Genomic DNA, 15962 nt, shown 5'->3' on the forward strand with positions numbered 1-15962 from the left:
AACAAGACCCCGAGATACTTGAACTCCTTCACTTGGGGTAAGGACTCATTCCCTACTTGGAGTGGACAGTCCATCGGTTTCCTGCTGAGAACCATGGCCTCAGATTTGGAGGTGCTGATCCTCATCCCAGCCGCTTCACACTCGGTTGCGAACCGATCCAGTGAGTGCTGAAGGTCGTAGACCGATGAAGCCATCAGAACCACATCATCTGCAAAAAGCAGTGGTGCAATCCTTAGTCCACCGAACTGCAGACCCCCCCCCCCACGACTACGCCTCGAAATCCGATCCATGTATATTACAAACAGGATTGGTGACAAAGCGCAGCCCTGGCGGAGGCCAACCCTCACCGGAAATGGGTCCGACTTACTGCCGAGGACCCGGACACAGCTCTCGCTTTGGGAGTACAGAGATTGGATGGCCCTGAGTAGAGACCCCCTCACCCCATACTCCCGCAGCACCTCCCACAGTAACTCCCTGGGAACCCGGTCATACGCCTTCTCCAAGTCTACAAAACACATGTAGACCGGATAAGCGTACTCCCAGGCCCCCTCCAGGATCCTTGCGAGAGTAAAAAGCTGATCCGTCGTTCCACGACCAGGACGGAATCCGCATTGTTCCTCCTCAATCTGAGGTTCGACAATCGGCCTGACCCTCCTTTCGAGTACCTTGGAGTAAACTTTCCCGGGGAGGCTGAGTAGTGTGATGCCTCTGTAATTGGCACACACCCTCTGATCCCCCTTTTTGAAAAGGGGGACCACCACCCCGGTCTGCCACTCCTTCGGTACCGTTTCCGACTTCCACGCAACGTTGATGAGACGTGTCAACCATGACAGTCCCTCAACACCCAGAGCCTTCAGCATTTCCGGGCGGATCTCATCCACCCCCGGGGCTTTGCCACTGTGGAGTTGTTTGACGACCTCAGTGACCTCCCCCCGGGAGATTGGCGTTGATCCCCCGTCATACTCCAGCTCTGCCTCTAACATAGAGGGCGGAGTTGTCGGGTTCAGGAGTTCCTCAAAGTGTTCCTTCCAACGTCCCAACACTCCATCAGTTGAGGTCAACAACGTCCCATGCTTACTGTACACAGCTTGGATGGTTCCCTGCTTCCCCCTCCTGAGGTGTCGGACAGTTTTCCAGAACAACTTTGGTGCCGCCCGAAAGTCCTTCTCCATGTCTTCTCCGAACTTCTCCCACACCCGCTGCTTTGCCTCGGCCACGGATGAGGCTGCTGCCCTTCGGGCCTGTCGGTACCTTGCAACTGCTTCGGGAGTCCCCCGGGACAACAAATCCCTAAAGGCCTCCTTCTTCAGTCGGACGGCTTCCCTGACCACCGGTGTCCACCAGGAGGTTCGAGGGTTACCGCCCCTTGAGGCACCTAAGACCTTGAGACCACAGCTCCCCACCGCGGCTTCGGCAATAGAGGCTTTGAACACCGACCACTCTGGTTCAATGTCCCCAACCTCCACAGGAATGCCCGAAAAGCTCCGCCGGAGGTGTGAGTTGAAGGCCTCCTGAACTTGGGCCTCCTCCAGACGTTCCCAGTTCACCCGAACTACACGTTTGGGCTTACCAGGTCTATCCAGAGGCTTCCCCCGCCACTCGACCCAACTCACCACCAGATGGTGATCAGTTGACAACTCCGCCCCTCTCTTTACCCGAGTGTCCAAAACATACGGCCTCAGGTCCGATGATACGATAACGAAATCGATCATGGACCTTCTGCCTAGGGTGCTCTGGTACCACGTACACTTATGAGCATCCTTATGTTCGAACATGGTGTTTGTTATGGCCAATCCATGACTAGCACAGAAGTCCAGTAACAAACCACCACTCCGGTTCAGATCAGGGGGGCCGTTCCTCCCAATCACGCCCCTCCAAGTGTCTCCATCATTGCCCACATGTGCGTTGAAGTCTCCCAGCAAGACTAAGGAGTCCCCTTCAGGAGCCCCATACAGGACTCTTTCCAGGGTCTCCAAGAAGGCCGAATACTCTGAACTGCTGTTGGGTGCATAAGCACACACAACAGTCAGAGTTTTCCCCCCCATAACCCGCAGGCGTAGGGAGGCGACCCTCTCGTCCACTGGGGTAAACTCCAACAACGAAGCACCTAACCGGGGACTTGTGAGTATCCCCACACCCGCCCGGCGCCTCACACCTTGAGCAACTCCGGAGAAGAATAGAGTCCAACCCCTATCCAGAAGTAAGGTTCCAGAGCCGACGCTGTGCGTAGAGGTGAGCCCAACCAGATCCAACTGGTACCGCTCCACCTCCCGCACAAGCTCCGGCTCCTTCCCCCCCAGAGAGGTGACGTTCCACGTCCCCAAAGCCAGCTTCTGCCGCCCGGGTCTGGTCCGTCGAGACCCTCCGCTTTCACTGCCACCCGTCTGGCAGCGCACCCGACCCCATCGATGTTTCCCGTAGGTGGTGGGCCCGCGGGACAGAGAAGCGGAGGTGTTGCCCACGTTGCCTTTTCGGGCTGGGCCCGGCCGGGCTCCGTGGCAAGCCCGGCCACCAGACGCTCGCCGACGAGTCCTCCTTCTGGGCCTGGCTCCAGAAGGGGACCCCGGGCTTCCTCCGGGCCGGGTATCCTCACTTCTTGTTTTTCCTTTCATGAGGTCTTTTGAACCAATCTTAGTCTGGCCCCTTGCCTGAGACCAATTTGCCATGGGAAACCCTACCAGGAACACAAGGTTCCAGACAACACAGCCCCCAGGTTCATCAGGGCACACAAACCTCTCTACCACGGTAAGGTGCTGGTTCTTCAGAGATCTCAGATCTGATCTGTCTCAACAAATCCACAAGAGCGGCAGTGAAGCTCTGCTCTAGTGTGAGAACAGTTTGCTGTCAAAACAGATGATTTACCTTCTGGATATGCAGTGGTTAAACCCTTTACATTTTTATCAAGCATGCATTTGCTTTTTCGGGTTTTCCCTTTCCTGTAGTGTGTTATATGGGTTTTAGTGCCTGTAAATAGTCTTCAAAGGCTAACATCCCAAAGATCCCTCCAGAAACTCCTCTCTGCCTGAAACGCCTCCATTTGACTCCTTTGTTAACTCCCTCGACATAGTGACATCACTACATAACACTCCAGCTTCTATTGTCTTGTGCTCCAACCTTTATATATACAGTATATGGCTCCAACACATTGATGGGCTAAGGAGCGGAACATTTCTAAGTTGTTGACCAATCACAGCAGCCAGAGAGATAACCAATCAGAGCAGACTGGGCTCTGGTTTCAGACAGAGGGTGAAAAGAGGTGCTGCAGCATGAGAAAAATAAAGACCTTTGTGAACAAACAAGCAAAGCAGTGAAACATTGTGGACTCAATGCAAGGGGATATCTGAAGGGCTCATTCTAAAAATGTATTGTATTTCATTTCTGCTTATAGAGCCCCCTTAATTCTACACCCTGGACCTTTAACAAAAATGTGCTAGTGTGGGAAATTCTTGAATTATAGTATTTTCAATTGAGTCACGGATCATTTCAATTTGTCTCATAATTTAAGGCAATCCTTTGTTTTTAATAAGCACCGAAAGATTGGCCTCTTAGTGGTTTATTTAAGAAACATTTGAAAAGACCCTCGTAGGTTGGTATTAAATTACTTCTCTGGCCCTGGACCACCTCTAATGAGACTCCTGCCAGCTCTCGTCGTGGCTCCTTTGTGTCCTCTTACAGCTAAGGGTAATCTCTTAGAAAAACCGTCACACTTACACACACATGTGCTCACAACCCCTGACTCGGCTCTGGTGCCAGTTATAGCCGCTCAGATTAGTCCCAAATGGTGTGGCTCTGCAGACCAGTTGAAAACGTTGGGCTCCCAGTGTGTACCTCGCCACATACTTCTGCAACTCAAGCAAAAATCTGGACAAATCATTTTGCTGTCGAGAGAATTATTTCACATTGCAAGCAAAACATATTGTACAAGACACACTTACTTTAAACTATGTGTTTTCCTGTTTGCTCGATTGTGTGTGTGCCTGTTTTATCTGTATAGTGTATGTGTGTTTGCAGCTATATGAGCACGTGTGATAATTGTGTCTGTGTCTCATTTGTTGACTGATTTGTTTGGGCCATCTCTGTGTTTTGAGATAACCATGTAAAACCAGATATGAATATTCCTAATGGCTTTTTAATGTCTTCATAATTTGCCCTTTAAAGGGCTCTAATGGACTGTCCCCATGTTTGCACACAGAGGGGGAACAGTGGATCCGACTCAGGGTTACCTTTGAGCCGGCACTAAAGCAGACAAATGCCTTACACTCTTTCAGAACATCTACACTATGGAAAATATATAAAAGCCTGATATTTTACTCAATGCTCTGCAAATCTCCATAGTATTTGGCTGCCAGCTGTGGCCAGGGTTTGTGCTTTAGAGTGAATCTGCGAGTAGAAGGGAGTCTTTCAGGGATAAATACAGGCTGCTTTGTGTGGATTTCCAGACTACAAACCCTGGTTTACACAGAGGGATGTTTGCCTCATTCTAGAAGATGTAGGAGGGTATAACATATCAATAGACTGTTGTCATTGATGATGTTTGAATTTACACAAACACTAACTTCTAAGCCAATATTCATGGTGACATAAAAGAGAAAAATATGACCGATCTAAAATGTGCTTTTAACACACCTTTTTGATAAGCCAGTTAATTTGGTTATTAAAAAGAATAATTAACACATTTTGGGAAATCCACCTATTCATTTCTTGCTGATCAAAAATAACAACAAATACCACTTATTGAGCTGAGCTTAGTGTAAATACTGAAAGTAAGATTGGTATCACCATAATGTTGCCAGGCATTGTCAAGTATAGTCTCATATTTAGTAAAAAATAAATAGTCAGAGGTATGACCCATTGTACAGTACAACCAAACACGATTATGTTTTACAGCATAAACAAGATATTACAAGTTTAGTAGTGTATTTTTTATCTTAGGACCGAGCAAGGCAGTAGGCCTACTGTATATGTTTTCACCTGTTTATATAAGGGGTAAGCTATATACTACTACGGGGCTCGACAGTAATGGTTGCCAGGTTGCCATTGGCAACCATTCAGAAAAAATGTCAACCACTTCTTGGCCTTTTTTAACATAAAGAAATCAGGACAGCAAACAGGTAAATGTGCACCCCAAAATAGATAAATGTTAATTATTTGTTGTATTATGAAGAGCAGTGTTGGGCAAGTTACTTTTAAAAAGTAACTAGTAATACTTATAGTTACTGGTCTCAAAAAAGTAACTAGTTACTTTATTAGTTACTAAATTATAAAAGTAACTAGTAACAAGTTACTTTACCTTAAAAAATAATAACAATACAAATACAAGTGTTTGTGTTGTTCTGTGGCACAGTAACAGAAAAGACAACTCCCCATCATTGTAGCAATTATCATTATCAATCAATCAATCAATCAATCAATGTTTATTTATATAGCCCAATATCACAAATGTTACATTTGTCTCAGTGGTCTTCACAGTTTGTACAGAATATCAGTATGACAATACGACACCCTCTGTCCTTAGACCCTCACATCGTACAAGGAAAAACTTCCAAAGAAAACCCAGTTTAAAGGGAAAAATGGGAGAAACCTCAGGGAGAGCAACAGAGGAGGGATCCCTCTCCCAGGACGGACAGACGTGCAATAGATGCCGTGTGTAAATTGAAAAGATAATACATTTGCAACATAGGTAGTCCAAATGTTTGGAAATGCATGTGTGTATAATAGGAAGATGAATCCACGAGGATATCCATCCAGGACCGATGATCCAGGACCACAGCCACGACTCAAGATCCAGCGCTCGCGATCCAGGACACAGGACCGCAGGATCATCCATGACTCCGGATCCCAGCGTATATAGACACCAAAAAGAAAGACATTTGGGGAAGCTGGGTTAATCGGAACATGAGTGTACACGGGTATAGACAGAGAGAAGGAAGAAGTAAGATGTCCCCCGACAAACTAAGCCTATATTATGAAATGTAGTGGAACAATAAAACACAAAATATATGTTTAGACATTTTGACAGGCATCTTTATTGTAGCCTCAACAATCAAGAGATTGGCATTGCTGTTATTCGACAATGCTTTCTGTCCTGCATACATTTACACAAATTTACATTTGACCGTAATATTTGTTGCATCCTTTATCCCCACAAATTGAAAATAGTGGTTATATCTCCAAGTTGTAAATGCGCTGCTGCTCTCGCTGATACTTGCATCTGCCATTGTGTGTGTGTGTGTGTGTGTGTGTGTGTGTGTGTGTGTGTGTGTGTGTGTGTGCGTGCGTGCGTGCGTGCGTGCGTGCGTGCGTGCGTGCGTGCGTGCGTGCGCGCGTGTGCTGGTGGTGGTGGTGGTGGGCGTTGCCGTGTATGTGTGTCTCATTTGGTTTTCATTTATTTAACATTAGAAATGTAATAGTCTGGCCAATGACAGAACCACAATCAAGACTTCAAGGCTGAAGGGCCAATGGATCTGTGGTGGCGGTCAGCACAAAGGTCAAGAAAACCCACATTTGAAAGGGAGACAGATGGCCAAGAAACTAGTGACTTGCTCAATTCCTTTTTGAAGGATCTGTGAAGAACATGACAACAGCTCCACTACTGGTATTTAGTATACAAGCAATTGAGGGTGGACAAGTTTCCTACCACTTAAGTTTCAAATAATTGTAAAGCATTTGAACATTATTTTGTGTCACATGTTCATTATTAAGTTGATGTATAACTGTATAGTATCTTCATTATTTAAAATATAAGGTGCCTAAAAATGGCAGCCATATGTTCAGTTTTGGCAACCAAAAGCTGATGCCTGGTTGCCAGCACTTTTAAAAGCTAGCGTTGAGCCCTGCACTATGCTGTACTCATACTGTGTATGTGTGTGTCTGTTCCACAATTTGGCAATGCGGCAAGGTTGATATACCACAGAGTGTGTGTGTGTGTGTGTGTGTGTGTGTGTGTGTGTGTGTGTGTGTGTGTGTGTGTGTGTGTGTGTGTGTGTGTGTGTGTGTGTGTGTGTGTGTGTGTGTGTGTGTGTGTGTGTGTGTGTGTGTGTGTGTGTGTGTGTGTGTGTGTGTGTGTGTGTGTGTGTGTGTGTGTGTGTGTGTGTGTGTGTGTGTGTGTGATCGTGAAGCCTGTGATGGGGAGAGTGAAACATATGGAGATAACCTGTGAGCCTGGCTCTGTTTTATTGGAGGAGTTGGCCTTATGAATCACGTGAGTGCTCTCTGTGTATGTGCAGGAAAAAGAGCATGTACAGTGATAAATGTGTCATTATTAACAGCACATTTAACCTCGCAGCAGTGGCTCTTTTGTTACAGGAGAACATATGTGTTCAATAGCGCTCACTGGCAGGGATAGTGAGTGAGAGCGGGAGGGGAGAGGTGTGAGCAGAGGTTGATTGCAAAGCCATTTCCAAAGGCTTTGCCGCGCTCTGTTAGCTGAAGAGCTCCATTTCAAAGACTATTTGTCTACTGCTGAGCACTTTGGCAAAGAGTGGCCTTGTTTTGAAGAAAGTCTGTGTGCTTTTCAGAAACGTGTTTATGTGTGTGCCTTTTATGCAGGATTTGTGTAAGAGAACCTTGTATGTAATTGTTGCAGCATATGTGTACATTGCAAAGTTTCCTTATTAAATTACTGGTAATGTTTACACGGATGCAAGCCTACTTTAATCACCATCCTCCAGCCATCAGCGACTGGCGGAGTGGCTCCATTAGCAGGGTCGTGATCTGTCTTTAGGCATTTTTTCACAAAATTCGCCTACAACAGTTTCTGAGTGGTCATCCATCATCTTCAAATCTCAGCCCTGCAGGAGCTGCTGCTGCAGTCACCTACATGCATGCGCACAGTCTTTGCTCAGGAAGTCTCTATTGGCTATTTTTCTAGTTTGCAGGGCACCTTTATTACAGATTAGTACAGACCTACAATGGCTTTCTTTCACATAAGAAATACTAGATAAACTCTTTTTTTGCCCATAACATATTGAGTTTCTGTGGCGTTCTGTCATCAGTAGCATCATCTGAATGAGTGCATAAAATATTATTCAATTATTTATTTAAACAAATAAGCATTTTTACAGAACATGGTTAAATCTTTGGACACATACACACATACCAGTACAAGCGCTTTGTAAAATCTTCTATATCTCAGAACAAAACACTAAAACTATTTGTTTATAGCCCTAGCTGTACGTGAAGGTTTTCTTGTCGGCTGTGTTTGAATTATTTTGAGTACCTGGTGTCCAAGGAAACTCAAAGAGCTGCTATATTTTCTGAGGGGCAGATGGAATAAGTGAATAATAAATATATGTGTTGTTTTGCACGCTGTGTAAAGTTAGAGGGATCTGTAAAATGTAATTTCTCAGCAGAGAAGCCTTCAAAAGCACCACTTTAAATCTTGTTTTAACCAGAGATGTGCTCATTTGTTTCTTGGAAATAAGTCATTAAGCATGAAGAAGCATAACATAATGATTACTTCACTAATGCAATCTTTGTCAACTAAGACCAAAACAACCACTTTGTTGACTATAAAGGGGCCGCCTAATTGAAAGCCTGTTGTATTATTTTCCTGGAAGGTATTGTTTTAGAATTAATTGGATTTATACACTGTACGGGACAAATATAGACTATTCAAATATGTGTCCTGCCTGTTGCTGTGACTAACGGAGCTGTCTGTCTGTGCAATGTTTGGAACCTAAACATATGGGACCAAAATAGACTCGAAATAAACTTTTCTGAGAGATAGAGTGCACAGTATAGTTGTTTTTCTGGATGTTTATATAGGCACAGCTTCTTACTTATTTTATTTACTTTCTTCCAGGTACGCTGTTCTGCGAGACCCAGCAGGCTGGCTGAGTGTGAGCCCGGTCACAGGAACTGTCAACACCTCCGGCTCACTGGACCGTGAGTCTCCTTATGTCCACGACAACAAATACACAGCTGTCTTCATCGCCACAGATAACGGTGAGTAACAGATACTACACTGTATGAAAATGATGGAGAGTTTTTTATGTGTTTCAGAGATGCTGATATAATTGAATAAAAACAGTAAAGAAAAGGCTTTAAAATAACTGTTGTAAATTGGTTCCTTATTGATATAGACCATGAAAGCCCTGAAAAAAAAAAAAAAACTGTGTTAAGTGCTTCTTTTCCTGCTTTTTTAAAAGTGTAAATCGACAACAAACCAAGCACGCTAAGAAAATATGCCATCTCCCCTTCATCTAACACTTAAACAAATCATTTGAGGTGTTGAAATGTGTTAAAAGTATTGCTGCAGAGGCTTTCCAATATAGATTTATTCGCATTTGTATTTTAGAAAGAAATCCTCCTGGGTGATAACTGCAAACAGTACAAATAAATGTGTTTAGTTCACTATTGCAATCCACTCACCCTGCCCGTTAGTTTCACCCATGGCCACAGGGAAACTGTCATTATCCTGTGTTGACAATGGTATGGCCTTAAGTGGCATTGCTTCTAACAGACCATATGGTCACTGGTTAGCAGTGTCATTGGTGCTGCTGCTCTGAGACTTTTCAAGGCACAGATGAAAGTGTCAAGAGCCTCGGCGCCAATCTCTTTTTCTTCTTTGCTTCTCTCTTCCTGTGTCTAGCTGTCTCTTTGTCCCTTTCTTTCATTGTCTCTCTCCCTCTCCCTATATCAATCTATCTGGTCTCCCATGCTCAGGGAGATTCTGACAGATCCATTAGAGGAACTGAGATATTCTATTAGTAGGCAGCAGAATAGCACCGTTGTGCTGGGGAATTCGGCAGCCTCAGAAAGATGAGCGTTGAAAGAGGAGTAATGATGGGGCAGGAGGTTGAAGGATCAAAGGAGGAAGAGAAAGAGAGGAACGTGAGAGGCGATAACAGTGAAAATATATAAATCCCGGGAAGTGGGTAAAGAATAGGTGGAGAAGAAGAGGAAGGGTGAAGATTATGAGTGGACAGGGCAGGGAGTAAGATTGGTGTTGGAGTCAGATGAGGATACAGGGTGAGAAGATAGTGTTCTGCTTCATATTTCTGTAAAACTTTCAAGGGCTGACATTATACTATTCCTTTACACAACAGTTGTAACAGAACCATAATGCTAACATTCTGATGCTAGGTGCGTGTATGTTTACCATTTAGCGTGTTTAGGGTTAGTTTTGCATGTCAGTTTAGCCAGTATTTAGTCATCATGTACAGTAGTTCAATTTTAACCTCAGGATGGCGCTGCATTAAAAGTCTAGAGGGGGAATGTAAATGTTTGTAACAATTGTCATGGCAATCAAATCAATAGCTGTCAAAACATGACTAAAAAGATATTGCAGGTGATTAAATAGAAGAAAAAGAAGACGAACCCTTATGTATCGCCCCTAGAGCAAATTTTGTTTTTCACTCTGGCATATATTTTTTTAATTAACACACACAGTTTTACACACTATACAAAATACAGGTTGAATCAGAGGTCGCGTTAACCGAAAATGTTCCGTCTATGACGGATTTTTTTTAACAATGACAGAAAAATCTGAAAGCAGTCCATCAGTGTGACGGATTAGAACAAACTCGGAACAGCGCCAAAGTTTCCCCGCAGCAAGGCTCCGGTGTTAAGCATGCCTGCCAAAGAGGAAATGATACCGTTTCCAAACCCAACTTTGCCGTACAAATCATTGAAATGTCTGTGAGTTAATACTGAATATTGACGGAAATGTTACGATCCTGGGCAGTGAAAAAGTCTAGCGCAACGGTCCCAAGGCCAAGTCCCGACATACTGAGCCACTGCTGCCCCAGCCAGTCAAAGTATCCCTACAGTCGATAGGATTCATATCCTTTGGACCAGGAATATCAATTTGCAATCAAATGTTATGGCCATCCAATGATTGTTTAGATATTTTAGACATGTGATAGACCGACACGATGACATTGCCAACCCTTGAGCAAAGCACTATCCTGAAACTATTTATGTCTAACATCTAAAAGGTGATAGATAAGATGTACCTCTGTTGATGCTGTTCCTTGGCCATTATTCTATCTCAAGAGAACCATAAAAAATCCTGCACACAGATCTTTAACAACCCACTGAATTGATGCTCCTGTGTATGCAGTGTGTCTGTGCACATAGTTTGAATGTGAGCAGAATACTGATATCTGCTTGACCCCAGCCTCGCCTTTATCACAGCATGCTCTGTCATTGACAGGACAAATGTGCTCCTTCGCCGCAGTGATCTGTGCAATGATTGTATGACAACCCACCTGCGTGGACTTCAAAAACGATATCGATTGACCCGAACATCTTTATCTTTATATTTATCTTTATTCAGAGACTTCAGCTTTATCTAAACTGCGCTGGCAAGCAGGAGGTTGACAGTGACAGGAGAAATAGACTCTGTCAAACAGAAAGGGAGGGAGGAGGTCAGGCATAGTTTAATGTACTTAGGAAGACAATTGGAGAGAAATATTCTAATAACTGAGAAATTATATTGAAACATATTAAGGAAAGGAAATGTCTTCAACAACAAAACATATTTTTTTAGTACAGGTTTTCCAAGGTTTTTATCATTGAATGTCATACCAGAAAATCATTGTATTTTCCATGGAAGAAAAATAAAATATGCTGCCAGTAACCGTTAGTCTTGTTGTAGTTTTCTACTGTATTTCTTCTTTTTGATGGCCATGTACAGTTTAAGCTTGTTTGACGTCATGTGCTAACCTGAAATAGGAAGTATACTCTTGGTAAATGTTTTGCATGGTTAGCAACAGATTGACATAGCCCCTGGTTAACAGCATGAGGGCAGGTCAGCCGGAGCAGGCCTCCAGGCTGCAGCAGAAGGTGAACGACGGAGAGAACATACTATTGGGAAGGAGGGAAGTTAGGATCAAGGAAAAGAAAAGTGAAGATGGCGGACAGAAATAGGACAAACATAAGAGAAGGGATTAAGAAAAGGATCCGGTGGTTGAACAACGTGAAGTAACAAAAATGTTTATGTCAAGGTCAGGGGTCATCTCAGCTCGAAAAGCAGTGAGTCTGGAGGTTACACTCGATTGCCATAGCAATCATCTGCACTTGCAGGAGAGCCAGACAAAGTCATATGTCGCTCCATGATGTGTTTCGTTGTATACTTGAATGAATGTGTGATTTTCGCTTCGTGTGCACAGGGGAGTATAAATCTGATTATTTGCATGCACTGGTGCTCACCTTCATCCCTGCATCTGTATTTGTGCACATTGTCTCCCTCCACCCATCATGTGTTTCTGTACCTGAGTTAATGACTGAAAAGCTGCCTCCCAGTTTTGTCTGGGCAGCGGCACCTGACAGGCCGATGAAGCCGCGCGATATTGTTTGATGAGTTAATGTTCCAACCTGAGCAGAGGGCTTGACGGGTTGTTTATATAAACTCTCATCAGTAGCTGCTGGTTTCACACGCCAACAAATTCTCTTCTGCTCTCTGATTCCCCGCCGGGACGCCAGCTGTTCCCGCATCTTACCTCCTTCTCCTTCCTCCACATTTGTTTTTTATATTCTTTGTCGGCAGATCTGTGTGTTTGTGTGTGTGGGCGGTTTGAAGTTGTGTGTTCATCCATGTTTTTAATGTCTTTGTCCTGGTACACGCAGTGCCTCTCCTGCCTGCTCCTGTGTATCCACTCACTGATGTGGTTCCATTTTTTCTCTTGCTCCTCATTTAAATGTTAAACCGCCTCCTGGTGGGAACCATTTGTCATGGGGGGCATGAATATATTATCAAAGCCCCAGTCGTCTGAAACACCGCAACGCACATACTCACACACAAGACCTGCAGTGTCTGCTGCCACTGAACTTCCAATAAAACTTTAAAGTTATGCACAACATAATTAGGCAGTGTTTGCTTTGAACACATGCACATACAGAGGAAAGACCTTCATTTAGTCCTGACAGTTTGTGCAACCTCGACACAGTCGTAGAGCTTTGTTACTTACAGGAATGTTAAGTATTGTACACACTCAGACTGAGCCGTTTGATAAATCTCAGCATTCATCACATCCCCTCTTGTTCAAATCAAAAGCAAAGGGCAATAGGAGAGAAGCGATTCTAAATCCTAATCGGTCAGAGAGAAGAAAAAAAGAAACTCTTTGGTGCCCAGATGGATGCAAAATTAAACAAGACTGTGTGTTTGCAGCATGTGTCTATCCACCCATCTCTATGTTATATATATCTATCTCAAGGTCTGCATAATAGGTTGATCATTTCTCCTCTTAAAGGAAAGAATAAGACTGACAGTGGTAGCTGTAGCTGAGACCCCCCCATGTGAGTGTGCAGGCAGGCATACCTTTCTGTGCCTCTACATGTGTCCATCTTCGTGTACGATGTCCGCCACAGCTCTGCCTCATCGCAGAACTAAGTACGGGAAACCACTGTGCCGCTTATTGGCATAATGAGCTGAGTAATGTTCCTGTTTCAGGCCATCCAGGATACAATGACTTTACTGCTAAGTGTCTGTCATGTCAGAAGCACACAGCGAGGCAGCCTGGCAGGCTAAATGCAGATAGATAGATAGACTCATGTTGTGTCTTTAGCCAGCTGTAATCAGGCTGCCTCAAACTACAGCAGTGAAATAATAAAGCATGATGAGCCAGTGTGTCAGCCCAGTGGGCTGAAATCCACGGGCCAAGAATACAACAGAAAATAATCCTTATGCCTCCGAACTGACAAAAGCTGTAGCTTTAGGCATCGTGTTTTCCGGATGTCTACCCATCATTTTCTCATACACTCGATATCTCTGAAACGCCTTGAGGGAATGTCTTTCAATGTGGTACAAACACCCACTTGGACTTAAGGATCAATTGGACGTTGGTGGTCAAAGGTCAAGGTCACCGTAACCTCACATATCTCTGTTGCTTTTTAATGTTATATCTCATTAAGGCCTTGAAAGAATTATTTTCTGATTGAGCAGAAGCTACTTGTACTTTAGGATGAACTGATATAGATTTGGTGGACAAAGGTCAAGGTCACTGTGACCTGACAAAATATGTTTTTGACTACTATTACTAAATTATTCATAGGCTTATATTGATAGATGATATGAAGTGAAGTGATGACATTTTAGATATAGATAGATGTAAACTTGACTGGTTGGCGTAGGCATGCAACCGTGATTCAATCATTCTAATTTACAATTGGAAAGATGATTGTCAGTGTTTACATAAATAATAATATGTGTAATAGTCTCCAGTTCCTCCTTGATGGCCTTATATAGCTTTCCAAATAATCAATTACTACAGCCAAGAGAGCATGAGCTAAAGAGCAGACTCTCTCCAATACAATGGTAAATAAGAAAATCAAACAAGCTCAAAAGGTTTGGAGAAAAGTTAAAAGTACAAATTACACGACAAAGGAATAAAGTGAATATATTTAGTCAGATTATTTAATCAGATAGCATTTGACCAAAATAAGGTTTTACGAATTGTGGATGTGTTTAATATTGTCGTTCACATCCTAAGGTCACTTTCACTCAACTTATCTATCTCTCTTTTGTCAATCCCTTTATGGAGACAGCTAAAGAGGCAAGCAGGTTAACTACCTAACTGAAATGTGTTCTTGGCCAGCCTATCAATTATGACCCTGTGTAGCAGTAGGCAGGGGTGACACCATTGTGAGGGTAGGGAACCAAGGTATCTTGACCCAGGATAATGGCGATGTAATGGGATATGCTCGGGAAAGCACGGAAGTTCACAGCTCGACGCTGTCTTGCCTTCTGTCGCCTCCCCTGTCTTGCAACACTGCCTCATTAACCCTAAATACACACTGTGTCCTTCTCACTTTAGTGCTTTTAGTACCACTTCCCCAACCTCTGTCTCCCTATTCCTGCCGTCAACTTGTAGCGCAACCTCCTGGGGGAGTCGCAACCTTGTACACACTTTTACGTCAGTGATTAAAGAATACCTTTATTCAGCTCTGCCAGGAAATAAACATCTATTTTCTGCTTTTAACAAAAACAGCTTTGTTTGTGTCCTTGGAATACTGAGTTATCCAGAGATCAAAAGTTAGCCTTGCATGCTAACCATTGAAAATATTATTGCCCTAACAAATAGTGCCTTGAAAGTAGCCAGACACTGGACATACAGTATATGTTACATTTCTAAATCAAACAAAACCACTTATTTATGCTTAAGAAAAGAAAGCTTGGTTTGGGTTTGAATTATCACGTCTGTAATGGAAAAAACACAACAAGGTTTTGTTGTCATGAGAAGGCAAACACCAGTATCCTGGATGAAAGATGAATGGCATTTAATACGTTCTCTTTACAGTATATAGTACATCAGCTGTCTTCCGCTTTACTTTAATCCACTACGGTTGCTTCTTGTATTCCTTCTACATGATTGTTTTCTTTTTGTGTTCCCGCTTTTGGTGATCAACTGTGGTAATAGATGACAAAAACGACTAGTTTTCTTCTTCTTTAGCAGGCCTTTTCTAACCCAAATCTACTGTATACGGTTGATACCACTGATAATGCCTTCTAAATAGGCTGATAACATTCAAACCACTGCCTCTGCCCACTCAATAAAATCTCTCTCTGACAGCCTGTCCTCCTACAAAAAACGACCATATAGGTCGATTGTTCAGCAGCTAAATACGACCCAGAGTCACGTTTTAAAGTGTAGCACCTCTAGTGGTCGTGTAACAAACAACATGCTCCTGTCGATTGCAAACGCTCCGGAGGGTCGTTTATTCACAAATAACCCTCTCTGGAAAATCCTAAATTGTGGAATAGTTTGGCCATTAAAATGCTTTTTTATTAGATTTCTAGCGAGAAGTGTATATTGTACTTTTATAATCTACGTCCAGTGGATGTGTAGGATCTACAGTTTGATAGATATACGAAGATGATTTGAAGTCTCGCCAGGAGAACGTGTATATGGGGCAGCTTCCATGTAAAGTTAGCGTGGGTGAAAACAGTATTTCCGGTCTCAAAGTTTTCATAATAAAACCGGAAGTATTCCCCACACTGTCAAATGATTACACAGTGA

At 43.5% G+C, this 15962-nt stretch overlaps 1 protein-coding gene across 1 annotated transcript in view; it reads left to right on the forward strand.

Moving 5' to 3' along the window:
* cdh13 (cadherin 13, H-cadherin (heart)) overlaps positions 1-15962 on the forward strand; it is a 480217-nt gene that overhangs the window by 369227 nt on the left and 95028 nt on the right. Inside the window, exon 12 of the mRNA XM_071203466.1 lies at positions 8804-8946. Coding sequence (XP_071059567.1) covers positions 8804-8946 — 143 coding nt within the window. The remainder of the gene's footprint in view (positions 1-8803; positions 8947-15962) is intronic.

This window comes from Pseudochaenichthys georgianus, chromosome 6 (genome assembly GCF_902827115.2).
Source record: "Pseudochaenichthys georgianus chromosome 6, fPseGeo1.2, whole genome shotgun sequence".
Classification (NCBI taxonomy): Eukaryota; Metazoa; Chordata; class Actinopteri; order Perciformes; family Channichthyidae; genus Pseudochaenichthys; species Pseudochaenichthys georgianus.